Genomic DNA, 23,389 nt, shown 5'->3' on the forward strand with positions numbered 1-23,389 from the left:
GGTGAGGTGGGCGTGCAGGCAACTGGTACTTGCCAGGCTGTCTCTGGATAAAGCTAGACTTTTAGGCTGTCCAGTGCAACAGAGCTCAAAACCGGCAAATACAGAATGTCACCAGGATGGATTAGGGGGCTGGAATATGTGATGTATTAGCAGAGGGGAAGTGCTGCGTCTCTCTTTTAGAAAAGACAAATTGAGAGAAAGCTAAGGGGAAATGGCGGTCTTCCACTGCTTCCAGGGAAATTACATAGAAATAGCACCAAACTCCTCTCAGAGCTGCACGACAAAAGGTCAGGAGACAATTACCACAGGCTACAAGAGAAGTTCTGACCAGATATAAAGAAAACGCTTCCCCCCAACCCCCGTGAGAGTGGCCAAATACCAGAACACTGAACTCTGTACCAAAGTTCTTCAAAATTCAACTGGACACGACCCCAGGCAACCTGACCCAACCTGCATGCTAGTGCTGCTTTGAGCAGGAGGCTGATCTAGGTCTCCAGAAATCACCTCCAACTGAATAATTCTCTGACTACGTGATCATCTGGAATCATTTCCAACTAAATAATTCCACGATCATCAGCTGCTGTCCTCATCTATGGATATCTGCTGGAGAACAGCTCTGAGCACTAACCAGAGCGCATGAAAGTCACTTGTTTGGGCAAGGGGGGGAGTGAACCTTCATCTGAGGATACGGGGACTTTGACCCACCTCTTACATGATGGACTATAGTCACTATGTGTTGAGCAAACAGTTCAGAAGGACTCCGTTGAGACTGAGCAGACTGAATGTGATGAAAAATAGAACGAAATTCTTGCTCCTTTTTGTTGCTATGCACAAGGTCACGACACAGCTTGCGTTCCTGAGCCAGTATGCCACTTGGACTAGAGAAAACAGACCACATGAAATAGAACAAGGGAAGCAGTTTGTTTCAGAAGCTGGAAGCAGATGTATTTTTGTATAATACTATGAAGTAATCTAATAATATTAATAGCATGAGCTGATTGCTTACTTAAATATCTTTAAAATGCACTAATCTAGGTTACCGTAGTAATTCGGATCACTTGTTGCTCTGTACTTGGAGGGCTGCACCGATATTAAACCCTGACAGCTGTGAATCAAGCTCATTCCCACCCCACTAGCTGGCTATAATCCTCTGCTACTGTTCCTAAATTCGAGATCAACCTCTAACATCCCACGTGGTGTATTAACATTTACTGGCTGCTGCTGTACAAATGTGCTTTCTGGAGCAACTTTTTACTGCCTTAAGATTTCTTGAAACAACGCCTAAGTGGCTGTCAGAGCTTCCTAGAGTTTCAGTAATGCTACGTTGAGAATAAGCGTAGATGCTCTCCAGAAGAAATGCCATTTAAGCAGCACTGCAGTTTTACTGTATCACAAGCTTCAAGCAGCAAGCAGTCACCAAGTACTTGACTCTTTCCAGAGGCTGGTGCAGCATAAAAACCGATGTAGAAGCATTTACTTTCTGTAATGAATCTAGTTGGAAAAAAATGAAGTTTTTTAACCTCTGTGCTACACATTATCTGCAAACTGGCAACCCCTCCGACCTCCTGCCACACAAAGGGATCCCACAAGCGTTCTAAGGCCAGAAAAATTTCCATCTCTAACACCAAAAAATACAAATTGTGATACAATATTAGTTAGCCTTCCTCAGACTCGAGGAACTTAAGATCTCAAGAAGAGAAACAGGCAGCCAAAATTACTATTTAACCTGCCCAAAACTATAGCAAATACACACCGTGCAAGATCTTCGTCAAAGGAATCCATTCGAATATTGACCTGGGCCTCACGAGTAATGGAAAAGGAGGATTTGCCAGGAGCTAGCCCATCTCCTTTGGTTGCTGGCTTTTCCTTTACCTCTGAAGTCTTCCTTGGTGGTGGGGAAGAACTTTTTTCCTGGCTTGTTTTATAAGTGGTCACTCTAAAATTCTTTTCAGGAACAAAGCCCCTGTGACCTGATTCAGCTCTCTTGGATGCTGGCCTCTCTTCTTTTTTTGATCTTTCAGAATAGCTTTCCTCCTCTGCTTCATCAGATTTCCTTTGCTTCTCCTTTCCAGGGGGCAAGAACACCACGCCTTCCCATTTTCCTTGCCTCTCCTCTTCCTGACTTTTACTTGATGTTGCTACCACTTTAGACATAAATTTGGGCTCATCATCAAACTCCGAATCTTTCCGGCCCTTTGCCTTATCTTTCTTTTCCTGCTCATCTGATTCCTCTTTGCCATAGTGACTTTCCTTGTGGAACTCTGGTGCCTTTAGCTTGTCAAAGTCATCCCGGAACTTGTAGCGCTTGGGTGACTGACTGCCACGGTATCCCTTCTCAGAGTCTGCTTTGGATGCATACGAATCAGATTTTGCCTTTCCATCTGTTGATCCCAACTCAGAGAAATTCCCTTTTTCTTTAGGTTTTTCCTTTTCAACATTTGTTACTTTCTGCTCTTTGTCTTTCCCATTCTCAGTCTTCTGCTCTTCCAGATACCTGTTCATGGAAGAGACATGACAACAGTTCTCTTAGTAAAAACCAAAGAGGTTAATTCTTCAGTGGAAAGCAGTCAAATCTTAGAGAACACCGAGATAATGCATGTACAGAAAGCTGGCTCTAGGCCCTAAACAACTAAAACGTAAAGCAGATTTCTCAGCCTGGATTTTAGACTTTTACTTCTCAATAAATTCAATAAATGCAGATGAAAATGGAGATGCAGAACTGATGAAATTAGGCTTAAAAGCAAGTAAAAAACACACTTACCCACAGATTCCTTTTAAGGAAAGTAGTAGCATCTTACCCAATCAGTTTATTTACTTACAAACCTGCTTCAGGAGAACAACACATCAAAACTTTCAAACTGGGCTGTTCTGTTTTAAACAACACACTGGAAATAAAAGCCTCAAAAGCTACTTCAAATTTTGGATGCAAGTTTCATAGGTAAGCTAAATATTTCATGACAGACTGTAAATACAAATAAAAGCAAAAAGGTTAACAGTGAGGAATATTTTGCTGGGAGAAGACAAAACATTTAGTAAGAACAACAATTTATCATAAGCCAGTTTCAAGCATCAGAACTAGGTTTTGAAGCAATCATTAAGCAAAACCCTAGCTTTGAGGAGAAAGCAGTAATGCCCAAGGACATTAGTCCAATGTTCTGAGAACCCAAACCAGAGTTACACTGTCTTTTTTTCCTTTTTAAAGTTCATACATCCTTGATATAGGATAGTCCAAAATAACCTTAAAAAGAATAAACTTAAAGCACCTGTGAATGCTGTGGTATCCGTTAAAAGAAAGCACCACCTTAAGGCAGCAATCAGCAAACAGGACCGTGGTAAATTGCTGCCTTCCCTATGGAAGTGATGACTTTGGTGTTCATCACACCACCCATGCACAGGCACAAGCTCCAGAACTACACCTGCCCTGGGCTGCTTGCAGCAGGCCACGGAGCAAGACTGACTTTGATTTTATAACACCTAATGTAACTGAAGAATATGCTACTTAAAGAATCTTTAACCCAAAAGTGAATTACTTAAAAACACAAGTTTCCAGTGCACGCTGTTAGGCTGCTAGAAAATCTCATCAGGCACATCTTCATTTCGAGTGTTCATGCACCAAAAACAGTTTTGCAGGGAACTAACTGCTAGAACTAGCCAGGTTAAATGAGAAAACGACCCCCAGCTTCCTGCACCATGGGGCTAGGTCTGCGCTTTGTTCTACCACCGAGGCTGTACCGTGCCCACAGCTAGCTAGCACCCTGCACACACGGGCACCTCGCTCCAGCTGGAGCCCGCAGACACGCTGAGAACTGCTGCAGTGCTCGTGGGGACGCCTACACATGCGAGCTGGCTTGTCAAAACACCCTGCCACACAGAGAAACGCGTCACTTGCCTCTTTGAGAAGGCTCCTCCTCCAGGAGCTGTGGTTTCCTCCTTCTGAGAGGTACTGTAAATTGAACCGATTGGTGTTGGACTTTTGCACACCGGGCTCTTCCTCGTTGGGCTCAAGCCTGCCGAGCCATGGTCAAACGGACTCTGGTGAGAGCCCGCCTGAAAGGAGGTGCCGCTTTGCAAAGAAGAGCTCAGCTGCGACGGGTTGGAAAGTGGAGGGCTCGACTTCTGCAACGGACTCGGCCGAGGAGAACGACGCCTCACCACAACCGACTGGAGAGGGCTTTTTAATGCAGGACTGCGTTCCCTCGGGCTAAGTTCAGGCGCGGTGGCTCGTGACGCTGAACCTGTCCCATAGGTGCTCATATCTTGCCATGGTTTTGATCCCTCAGATGCCTTGACATCTTGAGCCGCTGCTCCCGAAAACGGCTGCTCCTTAGAATCATCCCCTTGATTATCTCCTGCAGCCTGAGATGCCCGGGCATCCTTGGAAGATGACTTCTTCTCCTTTCCAGATTTACGCTTGGAAGACTCAACTCGGCTATGATTTGAGGAAGACCGAGAAGAGGAAGACCTCCTTGACCGATCAGAAGACGACTTATCAGAATTTCTAGAATGACTTCTGGACCTTGGTGAAGGAGACCTCCTCTTGGGTGAACGAGAGCGTGACCTCCCTCTACGAGGGCTATAAGCTTGGCGGTAATTTTGCCAGTTAGACCTGTAATTGCCATATCCTCCTCGGTTGTACTGGCCCCATGGATAAAACCCTCGGTTTCGGCCACGAAAATAATACGGTCTCCTGTATCCTCTGTTATGACCCCTGAAATCACGGTTCTGATAGACTCTTGGATGGTTCCTTTCTCTGTTATGAGATGGAGAATACGATCTTGAACGAGACCTAGAACTGATAAAAAGGAAAAAAGTACTTTAAAGTTTATTCTTAACTTTTTATCTGAAGCTTTATCTTCGCTCTCCCATGTCCCTCAGTTCTCAAATACTTTTCAAATTGATGGTCAAGATGAAATCCCACTTCTGTGCCAGGTAAGTTAAACAAATTGCAACACCTCAGCACGCGGGGAGCAGGAGGGGAGCAGATGGCACACCTCCCTGTAGGTCAAGTTTCAAAAGGTGAGCCAGTTGCCACAGTTTGGAAGCTGGAGCTCCAAACAAGCAGGACTGCAGAGGAGGCAGCCACTCCCCAGCCCGATGCCACGAGATGGCGCCGTCCAGCATTGCCTCCGCTCACAGCATGGAAGTGTAAAGAACAGAACTGGATCCAAGACAAGCAAAAACCCTGTGAGACGACTGATTGAAAGGACAAAACGTTAAGGGATAATTGTTTCAACAGTCTCTCCCGTTAAAATGTTGGAACTGCTGCTGTGTAACTGCTCAAAAGCCCCAGCGTAGCTCAGGTTTAAGTGCCAGTGATATACAAGTACTTCCCAGCTGTTGGAAAAACACAAAGTTCTGTGTAATGTCTGAGATTTTAGCAAATCTGTGCTTTTAGAGCAGAGAAAGTGTCCAAACTAGAAGATTTAAATAAGAAATATATTTCAAAATGAAATTTAAGTAAATAATATTTGTTGAAACTGTTTCCACGCTCCCTCCCTATGTTAAAAGGGACCCATACAGACCCTATAAAACACACCCCCAGTAGACACGAACGTCTTCTACAGAGCAGCAATACTCAACTCTCTGCTGCCCCCTCTCCGTTCACATCCCAAACCACCATACACAAGGCAATGAAATGCAAAGCTGCCATTAGAAGTCCCCAGAACACTGAAGTACGTGCAGGCAGTAAGAAATGTATTTTACTTCTATTTTTTCCACCTATCAAATACATTGCAGGCATTTCTATCAAACAAATTAATGACAATTTAAGCACAGGCTTCAGCTATTACCTCAAACAACCAGGAAGCCTATGCAACTTACCTGAGAGACATCCTCATTCAAATAATAACAATAAGGAGGAAAAGCCCAGAACCAGGCACCAGAACAATATATATGGAATCCTCGTCACTAGCACTGAGAGCGCTCCCATTATCAGAAAACTGCTGCATTTGTTACTAATTACCAGCCAGGGACCTGTTGTATGCTGCTTCCAAAATCTATTCCAGCATTTCAGAGAGGTTTACAGCAAGGAACTTCCATTCCAAAAGTTGCAGAGGCTATTTAAAAGAAATCCTTTTAAAAAATACAGTAAGTTCTACGCTAAATAAACGCCCCCAGTAATGGTGATTTTCCCAACTCTGCTACCCCTGGAGCTAAGCAGCTAACACTCCTCCAGCTCTAAAGCACGCTCCATTTTGCAATAGTTAAAAATGAGAAAGTCATAAAGGAAGCAAGAAGTGGTAGGCAGACCCCAACAGAGCAACGCAACTTAGAAAAAACAGCCTCCAGAAGAAAGAGTAAAGTAATTTTCACGATGTATGCTCAGGTACACAGGAACAGATTTGTGTGCCACGACACCACGTTAGACCTACCTCAGAGAATATCCTAATGCCACACAAGATGACTTGCCTGTACTAAGCCCCTCCATATTGATTCTTTTTCCAAAAAAAAGTTATTGACAAAGCAGAAGCAGATTCAGCAGCAGCACAGAGGAAACAATCATGTTTGTACAGGGTGCCTTTGTTTTCAACTGTCAAAGTTCTTCAGAGCTAGGCAGATAATCCCAAATGACAACGTATTTTCCAGCATTCCAGCTTCCTTCTGCAAAGAACTTGGTTCGACTGAAGTCTCCGCCTCTAACTTAGTTTTGTCATGTCCTCCTCTCTCCAACTGGATGTTTATTACGGCCTCTGTATTTTAAAAATCTCTTTAATTGTTAACAGTTGCATGTGTTTACAGCCTAATGATTTTCAGAGTTAAGTGTTATTCATTCAAGATCACTGAAAAAGCAGCTGAACATTGTTATACCCAGTCCAACTAGAGCGTCTTTGCCAGATACAGCTAAATGCTCAGCTAAAAGGCAAGGAAAAAAGCAGATATCCCGATAGCCAGGGAAGGAATGACCCTTTAACTGGCCAGATCAGAATGAATTCCGGGAGGTAAGCACAACAATTACTATGCACATTAGTGATTTCTCAAAGTTAACTGCAGTGAAATTAACCTCTACTTTGTCCATCCAGAACTAGAATTTTGTTTTTACTGACTCCTGTACACTGATGGAGGGGCAGGGGAATAGCAACACAAAAATTGCCCCTACCTTTCACAGCAGTGTCCGTTAATTGACATTAAGACTCGCCTGAATTCACTTTCAAGAGAGAAAGCATGCAACATCTGCAAAGGCCCCTCAAGCCTGGGATCAGTTACATTAAAAGCTTAAAAAGGCCTGAAATGTTTAACAAAACAAAGGAGCATGCTTTGCTACGAACCTTTCCAACTCTCCTTCCCTGCTCTATGGAACCCACGCTCAAACTCTCTCACTCAGAAAAGCAAAGCACGTCTGATCGACAGCATTTCACATCGGCTGAAATTATTCTGTGTACACAGGTTGTCAGTCATGATAGAATGCCAAGTTTTTTTTGTACTTTGCCCTGCTTTGGCAATTTCAAACATCAGCATTAACCACGACCACCCTTTAATACGGGAAACCGGATCTTCACAGAGATTGCGTGTGGCTGGACCACCGTGCTTTTCCTGATGCTATCACGTTACATACAGCAGTAATTAAGAACTGCAGAAGAACACAGAAAAACACCTGACACGGGCTTCTATTAATACCTTTTAGGAAGAGGGAAAGTACAGACGTCTTCTCTTATGGCCTGGTGTAAGGCGGCCGCAGCACCTTCACTGCAGACTGCATCCCTGACAAAATTAGCTATGCTAACAAATCCACCTTCTGATCCAACTGTACTGTGCCTGATAGCGCTCATTAGGGGAAGGGGATCTGGAAAGAAAAGTAAGATTGCTGTTCCCCAAAGACTTGCTACAGGGGCCAGATTAAGAGTTCAAGCGACTTGACAATGCTAAGAATTAGTCCCAATTTCTTGTCCTAGTCCACTGAAAATACTTCAAAACAGTACAGGTTGGCAGGCAACAACCGAAGACACAGGACGTAATCTGTCCTTAGAATCTAATCAAAGGCTTTATATAGAAAAGAACTAAGTGAAAAACCACCTGAACAGGACAGAGGAAAAAACAGTCACACCCACGGACTTCAGGGCTGTCCACACTTACCTAAGCCTGCGTTTTCTTGACCGTGAGACAGAACGAGATCGCGAGCGAGATTTGGAGAAGGAACGTGAGCGTGATCTTGATCCGGATCTTGAACGAGAAGAACGGGATCCAGACTTGGATTTGTTGGTTTTCGACATCTTTGCAAGCACTTGTCAGTTACACCTAAAGGAAACGGCAAAATAATCTTGAAAAATGAAGTCACGTTGTAGACCTGAAAGAACAGGCAACGTCTGGCAGTCTGAAGAAATAAAACAAAGCTTATCTGCCAACCCCTCTCATCCCTCCAGACTCTTCTCTAATTCCTGGACGGAATCACAAACAAAAACAATAATCCAAGATAAATTAATAACCAGATTTGCACAGATCTGTCTAGCTATGACCACTCAGGTTAAATCCAAGACGTGTGCTGTCTGTCTGTGCAAAGGTATTTTTAGGGCATACAGTCTGACCAGGTAATCCTTTCAGTTACGCTGCTATCGGATCTGTCAGCTTGTAAGCAAAAATTTGTATCAAGATTCAAGATTTTCTAAAGGTCTTTCATCACCTCTTACCTCCAGGGAAAGAAAAATATTCAGGAATATTCGAGACACACACAAAAAAACCACAATAATTGTTAATATAAAGGGCTGGAGCATATGGTTTACACTTGAAGGTTGGGACAAATCTTGATAGAATTCTAACTGCTGTGTTTCTTCCAGCTGGTCAGATTTTGTCAGGGAGCTTCCGACAGGGGCCTTCACAACCTTTCCCCTGCACAGTACAAACAACCACATTTTGTGACCTCCTTTCCACGAAGGGCTGGGAGCAAACCTCACATACCAGAGTGACAGATCAGACGAGCTCGTGCCGTTTCTGCTCTGCACTTGCAGTGCTTTGAAACTGTAGTAATAGCTGACCTATTTAATTTCTGTATGCAGCCACAAACAAAATTCCATACAATTTGGAAGTTGATCGTGCTGCGAAATATGCTCCTGCTTCAGATTCCCCATTGGTTTCAGTTTAGTTCTGCAGCTGAAATGGAAAAGGATTTGGTCCCTGGCTGGGAGGAGAGGAAGGGAACCATGCTCCCTCCCCTCAGGTTATGTTCCCAGGCTCTATTTCCCTTCCTAGAAGCAGGAGGGTGCAGCAGCAGGTGGGAAGGGAGCCACGCTACTGAGAGCTGCTGTCTGGATCCTCAGCTATTCCACACCAGTGGGCAGGGTCAAGATCTGACCTCTGCAGTTCCACAGGCAGCGGATGAAGCTGAGAATAAAACCTGCTCACATTAACCACATTTCATTTACAAATGCTAAATAACTTGCTTCTGCTGTTAACAGGCCACCAATTTCACCCCACCACCTGAATTACTTCCTTCTCGTGAAGGGAAGCAAGACAACTAGATGACCACAGCTTCATCATATAATGCAATTTTCGCATGAAAAGCGAGTGATGGTTTGGGACAGGTTTCAGCAGGTGCTTCCCTCTTAGCACGTTGCTCTCTAAGCAGACTGAAATCCCATCAGGACACCCAACACCGCGCCGTGGCGTGGTGAGAGCTCTTGCTGTTTCCCCTGGCTTGGATTAGACAGCAGCGCAAGCACCCGGCGAGTTGTAGCAGCTCACTAATCAACCTGAAAACTAACACCAAAAAACAGTAAATGCCTCACACTTCAAGGAGATCAATGCACTACAGCAACCAACCTCCTCCCCACGTAAATCCCGGGTCCAACACAGAGGAGCAGACAAATTTCTGCCCAGACAGGGACGCTGCTTTCAGCAGCGAGGCAGTTTGATCAGGCTACGGCAATCGGGAAGCAAAAGAGCTGAGTTAGAGTCCAACGTGGACCGCATGTGGTACCGTCACCAAATCATAGACAGAGGCCCCATCGAATGCCTTCAGCCCCTTCCTGAAGTCGCTAACTCCTGTGCTGATGAATCAGACCAAGGAACTGATCCAGCAGCAAAGCAAATTAAAATAAAAGAGACATTAGTTCATTAAAAAAACAAAGACACAGACCGGAGAGAAGCAATGGATCGGCTTTCCAGGAAGCACCAGGAAACATGTCTATTTACGTGGCATGCAGGAACATCCTTCCATAAACCTCTGCAGTTTAAATCCCTTCCAAGAAGTTACATTAGCAAAAAGTCCCAAAGTTAGTAAAATGTTGCATACGTAATTTGGACAAAGGGGGGAAAGCGGTGCAGTGACAGAGCTGCTTGTGTATACACGTGTTCAACAGTGAAATTCTAGTTACAGAGAAAAACACTTCTATCCTGACTTATCATTCCATGTGGATCTGCAGACAGCTTCATTCACGTTTAGGAACTTTACATCTAATGCATGAAAAATGATGCTACAGGAAAAGAAAGCTCTCCAGAGCTTCCAGATTACAATTTAACGTACTTTTGGTTTGTCAGGAAACATCCCCAGCGCTAGCAAGTGATCCTTGTAATTCTGGAGAGCGTGTTTTAGGGTTGGACTGATCGTCATGCGTACCTGACCATGTCTGATTCATTTCTCTGCAGATCCGTCCGACTGCAATCTGAGCCAGGCAAGCAGTCAGAACCAACTCTCCCATGAAGCAACCCCCACATCACCTCCAAGGAGGCTGCCAGTAATACCGCGAGGAAAACTGATCTCAGTTTTAATCGCTACACCAAAAGGCAACTTGCTAGCATACCCTGTCCTCCTCTTACTTAAGATTTGTCACCTATCCTCCTCTCAAAGACATCATTGGCAGGTCACTAAGACTTCCTATAACATGAAACACCGTTTTTTTGTTTGTTTCCCTGCAACAGATTTCACCAGATTCTGTTCCAGACCAGCCTCCAGGCCGTTATCCCAGCTCCAGGTAGAGGCAGCACGCCGAGGAAAGATTTAAACGTCTTTGTTTTTCCAGGTGCAATGAAGTAAATCCAGAGGTGGAATTTTAGGTTCTTTGTATCAAGCAGAAACTACAACTGCGAGTGTATTAATAAAAATGTGCTACTGAATAAACATAACACATGCTTAACTAAGAGCTGGCTTTTTATTAGTGCTTATTTAGTTCTAGTTTATCAGCGCTTCAGCTTTAATCACGAGACACCCTCCTCTCAAGTAACTTAAAGAAGCTCAAAATACATGAGAGCCACAAAAGATCATTTAACAAAAATCTATCCGGTGTTTTTAATATGCACCTTCCCCTGGCCATCAGGGTTCTCAGAACAGACTGAAATTAGAGGGCTTTACTGAACCTAAGTGGCATCTCTCCTGTCACCGGATCCCTGGTGGAGACGCAGTCGCTGGACAGCTGCGATCAGACTCTGAAAGCACAAAGGCGAGCTGCTGATACCGTGCGCGCTGCACAGTTACAGCCACGGCAAAGCGAGCCCAGTGCCTGCTGGAGAGAAACAGCAGCTCCTACACGCAGTGCAGTTATGGAAAAGAAACCCGAGCTGTCACGATTTCAGGTATACCATTGCAAAAAATCACCCTCGGAGCCTGACAGTTCCCAGTTCAATCCACCACAGGTTCCAGATTCAAAAATAAATAAATAAAATTCCTAGCTTTATCAGAAGAAGCTAGGGCGGCTGAATTTCAGCTGCCAAGCCTTATCACAAGGAAGTAGAACAGCTCTGCAATTCAATCACACTCACTGAATATCGCTGGATTTCACCAGCACGCTGCCTGGCTCTCTGCTAAGCGAGCTGCAGCTGCCCTGTCCTCCCCTCCACCCCTTCCCCTCTCCCTGCACCCCTTCCCAGGCGTGGCAGGCAGCAACTGCACTCCATCAATCTCACACCTCCGCCAAGCAGAGACGCCCGGCGGACCTGGGCTCTGAAGCGCCAGCCATGGTTTGTGCGCCCACTCTTTCAGGACACACTTCATGTGATTATTCCATCCTACAGCACAGCAGCAAAGTCAGAACAGAGAAACAAGTAAAGACTTTGCTTCTGCTTCTGGTCCTGACAACAGACTGCTCTGCTTCTGGGTTCAGGCAGATGTAGGGCATTTTACCAGCCTAAGAAAGGAGAGACAGAGCACTGCGACTCGCAGCAGCCCGCAGAACAACTGGCCTCGCTGACAGCAACGTTTCTGACTTCAGGATGCTCGAGGTCAAGCTGGTTTGGACTTCACCTGAGCCTAAAGGCTATTATTTAACCGGTATCTAGAAAATATCAAGGAACAATAAAAGGGTGATAATGCCAACATGGTGAGAAGGACTGTTGGAAAGGAGTCATTCATTCCTTCAAAGGGATGAGAGTTCCAGTAAGTGTGGTGTTGAGTGAAGAGCTGCTGTCAGGGATTCATTAAACTGCCCTTTTCAATACACTTCTGAGAAACCACGACCCCAAAGCAGTCCCTGTGAAAACTGTGACTGTCTGTGGCTTTGAGACCACCTGAGAATCTGCTCATTTAAGTAAGAAGTCCTTAGCCTCTGCTGTCCCAGGAGAGAACAACACTGTTCAAATCCATGACATCATTGAAAACTGAAGATTGATAGCAGCTGAGATGGTCCAGAGTTTATGCTGAGTTGCTTTAATTATTTAAATGCCTAAAAAGCATCTCAAATCCTAAAGTGAACAAAGAGGCAGGAGGAAAACAAACAGCCAAAAGCTGAGCATCTGCGAAGCAAACACTGCAGCGTTCACTCCCCGCATTCTAGAACAGGAGGAAAGCAGCGCTGCTCTGGGAACGAGGACAGGATTGGAACGACTAAATCTGCGTTAGCTGAGCACTGAACTGGTATCAACAATTTACAGCAAAAGCGACTGATGAATTACAACCAGGAAAAAAAAAAGGGGGGGGATTCTATTACTATTTTATCCCCTTTTTTTACCTCCTGTTTTAAAAATAGAGACATTCAGCTACGTAAACACGACTGATTGAGCACTCCTCTCTGCATCCATTTTAAGGAAATTCCAGTGGACTGACTTGTTTTCACTTTCAGTTGCTCTGCGCAGCCAAATTACATATATGGTTACCAAACACTCCGATGACTGCCAGGGCACTCTGAGGAACAGCACAATGCCCAGCACTGGGACAGCTGCTAGGAAACAGGGCCATACTTCATCCCGGGCTGGTACTTTCCAGAAGTGGGAAGCTTGTTTTTATTTCTAAGATCACGTTACGTGTTCCCTTTCTCCCCTTTCACCGTACTGACAAAGCTTTACCCATTCAACTAAAATATTTTAACGTCATTCCACAGAAGAAAGTTTGCAGAAAAAAAAAGGGATTTCATGTTTCCTGTTCTATTAAGGGAGAAGAAAAACTGCACCAGGGGAAATCAACAAGCACTACCAGTGCTACAGCAAAGTTCACTCCTATGCATGGTCATTTTTCAGGGAAAGAATGTATGAAAGGCCCATTTATAAATATTTCCTTTTAATTCACTAAATACATCTGTGGAAACAGCAACTTTTCCAAGGTCAGCTAGCCAAAAATCAATCCAAAGCCAATCAAAAACCTAGCGCACTAAACCAGAACATGGAAACAAAACAGAAGAAACAATGGTAATAGGAACAATTGAATAGCATGAAGATGATCTAAATTGCATCCCAAAATCATAAAACTGCTCCCAGCTAAATCCTCTGGGGCTTTGATATAATAATGTCAGGGAAAAGCTACATTATAGAAGGAAATTACAAAACTATCCCATGAACTGTGTAATTTCAGGATGGCTTTCCATTAAATGACAATCCTGAGGTTCAAGAACAAGCTACACTTCAACGTAATACCAGCTCTAAGTGAACGTTATCAAGCTGAAGTCAACACGAGTTGAAATATTTTAACAGGCACCATCAGAATTTAGTTCTCACCACAGCTCTTCTTGGTTGTGTCTCTTCTGAGATAAATCATTTCCCAAGAAAAAGACCGTGGTTAGCGCTGACCTGACAGAGCACAGCACAAGTGGCTCGCAGCCCACAATTACAGCTTTGTTACATTGCACAAAGAGCTAAGCACCATCCAAAAACTTAACACACCATTTTTTATTTATTTTTTTAAATAGTTCCCCTAAATACCAACGGTAAATACCGACGGTTATATTCATGCAATTACAGAGGTGCAGAAAGGGAGAACCGTTCCCTACAACCTTGGGCTGGCTTGACAATTGTTTTTAGAGTTGACATGATCCACTTTAAAACACAGTTTTAAAGTTGAGTCTCTTTAACTAACAAGAGGTGTAAGTCCTCAGAAGGTCCCAAAATAGACCGTAAAAGTATCACTTGCTTTAAGCTCTTTAAGAGTCTTTGCAGTTTACTTTGATCCGCAGCACTTACTAGCCAAACACTAGCGTGGTACATGCAGCACGTGTGCCAAAAGCTCCCTTGCCTTAGAAGTTATTTTTAATCTTTGCCAATTTTTAAAAGGATGATTAATTCCTAACATGAGGTAATTACTGCTAGAATAGAAACCAAGTTGCTATGCTCAATCGGGAACCAAGAGGTTAAACAAACCAAGCATTGGAGTCACTTCATCTCCCCTCCGTTAACACTGCAGTTGTAAACGTACTGTGGCACACATCTAGTCCTTCTAAGAATTAATGATTTACTTACTGAAACAAAATGCTTTCAGGTCCTGGACAAAAATATTGTTCTGAAAGAATCTGTTCTTATAAAGCTTGCTAAGAATTACCCTGATGTTACAGAGACACCTGTCAACGAAGCAGAGCTGACCTGTGAAGGCAGCAGTGGCTGCTCGCTTACCTTACGCCTTTTAGGTTTTTCCACTAGCGTGATGCTGTGCCCCAAAAGCCATGCACACAGCCTCAATCAGCTCACCGGGGGACAAAGCTTTGCATCAGAAGATAAAGCGTGCCTGGTCCTGAGAGGGAACTCCAGCAGAAGCATTTACACAGTGCTATGGAGACTCCTCATTAGCAACCTGCTCCAACAGCGCTCCCGTTTCCTTCCTGCTCCCAGCTCCTGAGTTACCTTCCCATGGCACTGACTCCACCTCTACCTTTACAGGGACATGATCGCTCCTGCTGGCACTCAGAGGGCTTCCAGATGGAGAACCAGCAGCCTGGAATCCTCTGACCAAATTTCTTGACGTTTGGAGGCTATTTCAAGAATTAAAGTTTGCCTTCTCCGTTTCTAAATCTTTGCTGCAACCCATCACAACACTCAGAGAGAGGGAAAAAGTGGAATAGAGAACGCTCCTACCAAGCCACTTCAACGGACTTTGCCCGAAGACAAGCTTTTGTCATGAAACGGTGTCAGAGAAGTTAATGTTTTACCAGTTTTATGTCTTCTGACAGAATTCAGAACGAGCGCTCAACTCTGCTCCAAGCAGTGGAAAAAATGCACTGTCAGGTCTGCTGCTGCTACACACTTCCACTGCCTACCTGGGCTTCAGAACCGGATTATTCAGAACAGTTACGTAGAAATTTTACGCTGCTTCTCAAGTGGCCACTGACTGCAATCAGCGCAGTGCTTCAGCAAAAAAAAAAAGAATTTAACCAATAAAGTTTAACATGCTGCACACCCAGCATACGGGGGATATCTGGAGGTATGTTCCAAGCACCAGAACAGGCAGTCTTACCACCTTTGAAGATTTTATTTTCTATTGCACGCCTACCTGCTCAAGCAGATTCGCACCTTGCGCCCTTCAACAGTCCGTTTTCACTGTCTCAGCTTTCTAAGTTATGAAATCAGGAAACAAACCTGAAACGAGAAGAAAAGGCGTTGAAGCACCTTTTATTTACATTCTTTTACTTACTGCTGTCAGTGATCAAGAGCAGTCTAGTTCCTTAAGCTGTCATTCAAGAACGCTCACCATTATCTTTAACATTTTAACAGAGCAGATGTAGTGGCAGAAGTTCATGGCCCATTTCACCGTTAATTCTTTCAAGGACTGTTTTGTAGAATATTGTTTCTGCACTCAAGCTTTCCAAATTCTGTATCTACTTCCTCCTCCTTTCTTCTGCTTGCCCCGCTCCTCATCCCACCTCCTCTTACATGCATGCTAACAGTTCTCATTCCATCTGTACAGCAGTACTGCAGCAGTTTCTCTCAGCTCATTTGTAGGGTCTTACTGGAGTCAGGCTCAGTATTTTCCCATGTCATTAAGGAGAACCCACAAGCCAAGAGAAATAATGCCTGACAAATTCATCCATCAGCATCGCACTGTCTTCAAAGGGTGCCCCTGGTCCCTGTGAGCTGTCAGAGCTCTGACAGGTCAACAATATTTCAGTACTCCTCCATGCACTGCTAGGGGGGTGTAAATTTTTTAAGGGGAAAACAACAGCAAACAGACCCTCATAAATGACTCCGTGCTATTAAACCCCTGAGCTAGCAGCAGGAATGTCATTTACTCTGTGTTCAACCACAAAATAAACCTGCTCACAGATATACACCGTTCTGTTTATTTACCCAACCAAAAGGTTTCAAAGGCTACTTGAAGATGACTCTTGCTCTGAAATGGCAACCAAGTCCTACTCTCATCCAAGAGGGAAGGTTGTATTCCAAGGTTTAGTGTCTCCTAAATCATGGTTAACAACTTTTTGGGGAAAAAAATGAAAACATACCACTGACTTTTTAATGCTGTTGTGCCTGTCTTTATGGTTAAAGAGAAAAAGCTTGCTTTTGGGGGATAGGTCTCTAACCTTTTGTAGTGGATATTGGAAAAATTGGCTATATCCATTCTTTCTTGCTTTGTGATAAAAGCACTTCGTGTTTTGTGTTTTCCTCCCCAAACAACATTGCCAGAAACTCTTAAGATATGCTGTGTTTATTTGTCATCCAACTAAAGATTGGCCTGAATTATCTTCTGTAGAATACGGTTTTCATCTTAGAGCACTGCTACAATAAAGAGAACCAAGACATGACACAACAACTAAGAGCTAACCTTTCTTCCAGATATAGAAAGAAAGGTAGGAAACGTGCTCAACGCTCGCTGCTCGAGCAGCAACCATAGCCCAGGAGTTTCATATTCCAGAACACTGTAAAGAACATTTCTGTATGCCAAGATGTGGGTCAAACGAAGAACATTTCTTGTTTTCACAATGCCTTTTTCCAGGAATTTGTTTCCTATTTCCAACTGGCCTGTGCTACTTTAATTGCTGTCTTTTTCCATCCTCCACTCCTTCTTTGAAGTCTTTCAAGCAGCACTCGTCATTATTTCAGACCTCTCGCAGATGTCAGAACAGAGCAGAACCACCAGAGCCCTGCACAGAGCAGTCATTTAGTTGGGTTACAGCTGAAAACTCTCCTGGCGTGCCATTAGGGACTGCTAACACCAACATTACCCCAAGGTGCCAGCGAAGAGGAAACACAGCAGGTACGTCCCTGGGAGAAGCACCTAGTGTGGTACAGATGAAGTATAAACACTTGGAAGATGTGGTAACAAGTGAAATGCTTTATGGACATACCTTGGAAAGGAGCACATCACCGCAAAACTTGTTACTGTAGTTTCACGTCATTACACAGTATTTACAAAACATTAAGTTGCAAATATTGAATATTTTGTAAGAGCTTTTGTATAAAGTCCGGTAGAACTGCAGTAGGAAACACAAACCTACGTGCTCCCTTTTGGCAAGCATTTAATGAAAAAAAATAGGGGTTATTTTGCTGTAAGACCCAACACAAACGAGACTACCTCATTAGTGAAAACATCCCTGCCTAGGCATCTTGTCATCCCCTGACACAAATGTTCCGTTCGGGAAGAAACAGCTGAACTGCTACTTGATTTGCTCATAATAGCCTCCATTATCAGTAAATAATTAAAAAAAATCTTCCAGCCAAGTCTACAATTCATAATTCTGAGCTCCAAGACACAAATGAGATTAGTTAATTCAACACAAAACAACAACAACAAAAAATCCTACAAAACATCTCAAACAGTCTACCCTGTAGAAAACAGCAATCCTCCAGAAATACCCTTCTAAAAACACGCTCAGAACCACCTAGTAAGTTAGTTTCATTTTCTACATAACAAGCTGTTGACCATTTGGATCAGACATTTGAAAGGCGTTCCTCCATTTAAACTGCAGTAGCCTTTGTCCCAGCCAAAAAGCTCCCTCTTCGCAAGTTCAAAATCCCAGAAGGTAAAAAATTACGGATTGCTCACGGACCCTATTTCCCAATCTGCACTCTGCGCAGATAGCAGGGCTGGAAAATGCTGAAATGAACAGAAAAATCAGCCCAGCGTTCTTTTTGAAGTGAAAACAATAAATTGGTTATTTATAAGCTTAAACAACAGCAATTACTGAAATCCATGCCTAACAGAGGCAGAAAATCTGACCTAGCAATGAAAAACGCAGTCCTATACAGGAGCTTTTCACATGATCGAATTTACAGCCCTGAAAATACACAGAAGTGGTGTTTTTTGATCCACCCCACAGGGAAGCTGAAGAGGTAAGCTGCATCTACGGACGTCAGGAGAGTTGGCCAAGAACAGGGCTGTCAGGACTACCAAATGTTAGTTAACGTACAGTGACACAAGCTGGGAAACTGAAGGAAGCATTGAATAAACTCAACAACTGCCGGCGTCTTTTCAAATGCGTTTCAGCACGGTCTCATTTCAATTTAATACCTGGCTGCAGAACGCGAGCTGCACTGTCCGATACCAAATCGCTCCCTGAACACCGAGTAACAGCAACGAGAACAAATTGGTTAAATAAGCAAACACGAGCTGCTGGGCTAGCGTAAAAACCACACAGAACTGTAATAAATGTGGTGCTTAGCACTTCCTACTCTCTACTCTCCCTACTCTCAGTAAAAGCACCCTAATGCTCATGTCAAATCAGAGCAATGTCATTTTTTAGACATGTAGCTGATAATGAATGAGTTTTTATTTTCTTCAGCAAGTGCTCCACCGGGTTATTTTTCATCCCGTGCATTAATTCGCTGCAGTCCCCCCCAGCACTTGGCTCCTGCACCTGTCGAGGCTGCTCACAGCTGAGGGGCAGCTCGCACGGCGGCACGCAGCCACAATACCCCAAAAAGCTAAAGAAAAGACACGTGGCACCGCCAATTCCCGTGGATCTTCCAGCCCAAGCAGATGAAAATTTTCCTGGACTAAGGAAATCCACCCCAGCAGCAGTCCTGGCTTCCCAGCCCACTTGGGACAGGAGGACTTATCTGGCGCTCCCTTCTAGCAGGCTGAACCAACCATTAACCACGGTCACCCCCCTTCCGTGGAAATCAGTGTTAATACTCCATGTCGGCCGTGTTTTATTGCTGAACCAAAACCACATTGCTCTTAATGATGAAATCCGAGCTAAAAATTGCAGTCCTAATCTCAGTGCAAGAAACCAGATCTGGAAGTCTTATCAAAGAGCAAATAAAACATGACCGCAGCAGTTTTGGCTAACAAAGTGCCTACAGTAGGTTAAAAGATGAAAATAATATTCCTAAGTGAGTCATGTTTGATAAATATCAAAATATTGAAGCAAACTATCTCCTGTTAGCAAAGAGCCATCCAAAAGCACGACAGATTAGCAACACCTGCTCACCAGCAAGCTGCGCACTGAAGCTGCCCAAGTTTCTTAAAAAAACTACTTAGAAATGAAAAAAGTTGCAGGTATCTGGATGTCAGAGCGCTCAGGAAGTGCCAGGGGTAACACTCAGAGCACGGAAAGCACACGCTGACTTCACTAGCTCAGGTTTCAAAGCCTAATAGCCTCACTTTCTACTCGATTCTTCCTTGTCCAGGCAAGGTTTGGTCCTGCAGCAAACATTAAGCAGGCCCTCGACATCAACAGAACACTCAGGGGACAGAACGAGCCCCTGCAAGGCTCCCACTGCTGCCCCGGTGGACTGCAAATTAAAACACCATTCCTAATCACACAGTTCAAGTTTCATTAAGGTAACGAGCAGAAGAGCAATTCCTCTTTCTACAGCAAGTACCTAGTGTACGTTTTCAGGAGATGAACGTCAGAAGTCAAACGAAAGCCTGCAAGTACACCGACCAACCTCCCCAGCAAAACTTTTCCTGGACAACACTGCTAAAACGAAAAACAAAACAACTCAAAACACTGTGTTCTACTTCGATACATGCCAAACACGCTTCGGGGGAAAAAAGTTCCGATTATTCTGCCATGGCAAGAGAAGCCTCAGTCAGTCAATAGCTGTTCCAATTTCTCTCCACTCTATCTGCTTTCAAAATTAAGATTTTCCTTAAAGTACGCTTGGGCTCTCAGACAAACTAATATTTTTTAAAGTTTGGCATTAAGTTGCAGCACTGCTTTCAGATAATTAAAAGCAGATTCTCTAGAATGGCTGGAAGATTATTTACAGGTTCTTCCGAAAAGGACAAATTCTGCAGATTGCTGTGCTGAACAATCCCTTTCCAAATAATCTGACCAGCTGTAAACTGATTGGTGACTAATCCTGACACCAGTTCCTTGGCTAAAAACTGTTTTAGGCATCCTCAGGGTTAGAAAGTCTTCTGTTTTTATTCAGGTTGTTTAGTGACATGGAGCTCAATGCAAACGTATCCCAGAAAAAGCTGATGAGAAATCAGCACGTATGTTTTGGAAACAGAAGTCAGGCAGCTGGATTTCCTGTTAAACACAGGAAAAAAAAAACCTTCTATAATAAAAAGGGAAAAACCTTTCGACAGCTTTCTTCTTCCAGACCTACACAGTCCAGGAACAGAGGGGCAGACAAGCAGAAAACTCAGATCTCACTCAAAACTAACTGCTGCCTCACAGCGCAGCCCTACTGCTTCGAGCAGTAGTTGGATGGGAACCGAGCCCTTGTCAGAACTGTTGGGGGCCTACGAATCCTTGCGACTGCAGTTTTAGAACCCCCAAGAGCAAGAGCAGCAAGAAATGCTCCAACTTCTTTTACATATGAAAACTATTCACAAATGAGTTAACCAGAAGAATTCAGAGCCATGAATAATTGAAGTTATTGTGCTGCTCCCCGTGCAGCAACGGAGGAATAAACCGTGACCTCCAGTGAAGCTTTCAGCTCGCTCTGGTCCCTGCAGTCTGGAACCCAGCACACTACGTACGCTAATATTGCCTTCGTTACAGTGCCCACGGTGCTCTTTACACAGTAAGTACTGGTAGAAACAATTGAATTTGGAGTATTTTCTGAAACACACAGCCCCCAAGCTGGGTCTGTCCTGAGGAATTAACACTCTTCACACATTTAACCTAAGAGAACGCGGGCTCTGGCAATTCTCAGTTATAAGCTGCAAAAAGCAAACCCCTTCACGTAGTTATTACCAAGGCAACACTGGACGTTACCTACCTTAACCTGAATCCTGTCACCTTAGGGAAAAAAAAAACAAGGAAAAGGATGTCCCTGACTCGGTGTTACGTACCTCGTACAGGTCTCCCATCAATGATGTTGCTGAACGTTGCTCAGGTAGAAGCGGCTGAGCTCTCACCTAGGGAGAAAAGGAAAAAACAAACTGAAACCAAGGGAGAGACAACAAGCCCAGCACCGGGTTCCGATCTTACCCGTCCGTCCCAGAACTGTTTCCCACTAAAAAAAAAGGCCACCTAAAGATGCCCGCGGCAAGCAGACGGGGACGACATGGACCCTTAACGGGGGGAGCTGATCTCATCCATAGCCCTAAAGGAGCAATAATTAACTGCGGTAACTCACACAGGGCCCCAAATGACCAGGGAGCAGCCCCCTGACGCTATCACACGTGCGATCCTCTGTTAAGGCACAGGTTAGTGCTGTTAGCACCGAACCTACTCTGTTAAGAGCCGGATTTCAGCCTGACGCCCCCGCCCCGCTCCCCAGGCCGTCATCTGTTGTACTCAGAGCAGAGAAACCTCTGGGGTTACTTGCCCGGCTTTCATTTCTTCCTTGCGCTCAACCAAAGGTAAAAACGAAACGCCAGCAGCGCTGGGGAGGACACGTTACAGCACCCGCACCTCACAGCCAGAGTTTCTTCTTTCTTCCCGCCCCCCGCAGCTACCCTACACTGCATCAGGACGGGCTAAAAATGGCCGGGTGACGAATTTGGAGGTGAAACGGTGAGCAGCCCCGCTTGCTCTCGTGCCGAGGAGCAGAAGCTGTGAGCTGGGCTTTGCAGAGAGGCTTCGTCCTCGCACGAGGACAGCAGGGGAGAAAGGTACCAAGCATTTTCCTGCCCGATCGGACGGAAGGGCACTGGCAGAAAGCTGGTACCGGGCAGGGAACTGCGCCCCCAGGGCCCCGTGCCCCAGACTGGAGGTCGTCTGCGTGCTGTTATTTTTTGATTTTTTCCGTGCTGTTGTTTTTTTTAGGGATGCGACAGCTTCCGGTTACCACGCAGGGGGAGAGCGCAAACCCAGGGCTGGGCTGGCACGGAACGCAGCCCCATGCCTCGCCTATTCATAGCTCGGACACGATGACGCTAAATTAAGCGGAACTCCTCGCCTTCTCGGACCTACCGGCGCTGACCGCCGCTGTCAGCCAGCCCCCGCTGCTGCTCTGTCCGGCTGAGGAGGGAGGGGGATTTCCCTCGGGGCAGGAGAGGCTCCGGAGTCACAAACCCAGCCCGCCACCCACAAAACGGCACCCCCTCGATCCCAGTCCCCGCTTCGGGGTGACTCCAGCAGCAAGAGGAAGGAGGAGATGAGCCCCCGTGCTGAACCTGTTCCCCTCGCTCGGGGACCCACGATGGAAATTCCTGACCCCCTTTCAAGCCCCGCTCCTGAGCTGGCTGAGCCTTTTTGCTGACCTACCACCACCAGAGCTGAACGGGAACAGCTGGAAGCCCGCAGAGGAGGGGCCGGACAGGACCTAAAACTGCACAATCCCGGAGCCTACCACCCCCTGCTGACAGAGCCTGGCAGGATCGCCTTACAGCAGCTCCTCGGGGAGCCACCAGCTCTGCTCTTCGTGCTCCCTGTGCCCTCAGCTGCGCGGATAAATAAATGTACGGCACCAACTCCATCACGCCGCGCAGCTCTCCGTGCTGTGATAATTCAGAAGAAGCCATACGGCCCCCCCAAACTTAGGGGATTGTCCTGTTCAACACCTCCACGTGCAAACTTTTCCAGGTGTGGAAAAAAAAAAGTCCAAGGGCTACGTAGCTGCTGAACCAGTTAACAAGCTGTGACACGGCCAACTGCCTTTTTGCAAACACAAAGCCAAGCGGGCTGAAAATCAGGCTGCTGGCAAACCTGCGCTGCTCTTTTAGGAAGCTGGTGGTGAAACTACAAAGGGAACACCGCCGCTGCACAACCAAAGCATCCTCGGGCGTAACCTGTACGGCTCAACACTTGCTAGGCCTCTACGAGCAAGGATTTCTGTTACAGTAGACACGGGGAGCAGGTTAAAAAAAATAAAGAAATAAATCTGCTGCCTTGCGTGGATGAGCACCCATTTCATATCCTGTTTTCTGCACGTGGTGCTTTGGCTTTCCGATAGCACCAAGCGTACCTGGAGGTGCTGCCCAGCAGCG

General features: G+C 45.1%; 1 protein-coding gene across 3 annotated transcripts in view; it reads right to left on the bottom strand.

The window, feature by feature from the left end:
- THRAP3 (thyroid hormone receptor associated protein 3) overlaps window positions 1–23,389 on the bottom strand; it is a 33,898-nt gene that overhangs the window by 7,673 nt on the left and 2,836 nt on the right. For 2 of the 3 annotated variants that reach the window (XM_035345673.1, XM_035345670.1), the window contains exons 2-7: window positions 21,308–21,373; window positions 15,611–15,696; window positions 8,071–8,232; window positions 3,890–4,792; window positions 1,754–2,494; window positions 706–878 (exon numbers count right to left, since the gene is read on the bottom strand). In XM_035345673.1, coding sequence (XP_035201564.1) covers window positions 706–878; window positions 1,754–2,494; window positions 3,890–4,792; window positions 8,071–8,207 — 1,954 coding nt within the window. In that variant the 5' untranslated portion in view covers window positions 8,208–8,232; window positions 15,611–15,696; window positions 21,308–21,373. Of the gene's footprint in view, window positions 1–705; window positions 879–1,753; window positions 2,495–3,889; window positions 4,793–8,070; window positions 8,233–14,736; window positions 14,913–15,610; window positions 15,697–21,307; window positions 21,374–23,389 lie in introns of those variants that run through there. The other variant, XM_035345671.1, reaches the window with a different exon arrangement.

This window comes from Oxyura jamaicensis, chromosome 23, assembly GCF_011077185.1.
Source record: "Oxyura jamaicensis isolate SHBP4307 breed ruddy duck chromosome 23, BPBGC_Ojam_1.0, whole genome shotgun sequence".
Taxonomy (NCBI): domain Eukaryota; kingdom Metazoa; phylum Chordata; class Aves; order Anseriformes; family Anatidae; genus Oxyura; species Oxyura jamaicensis.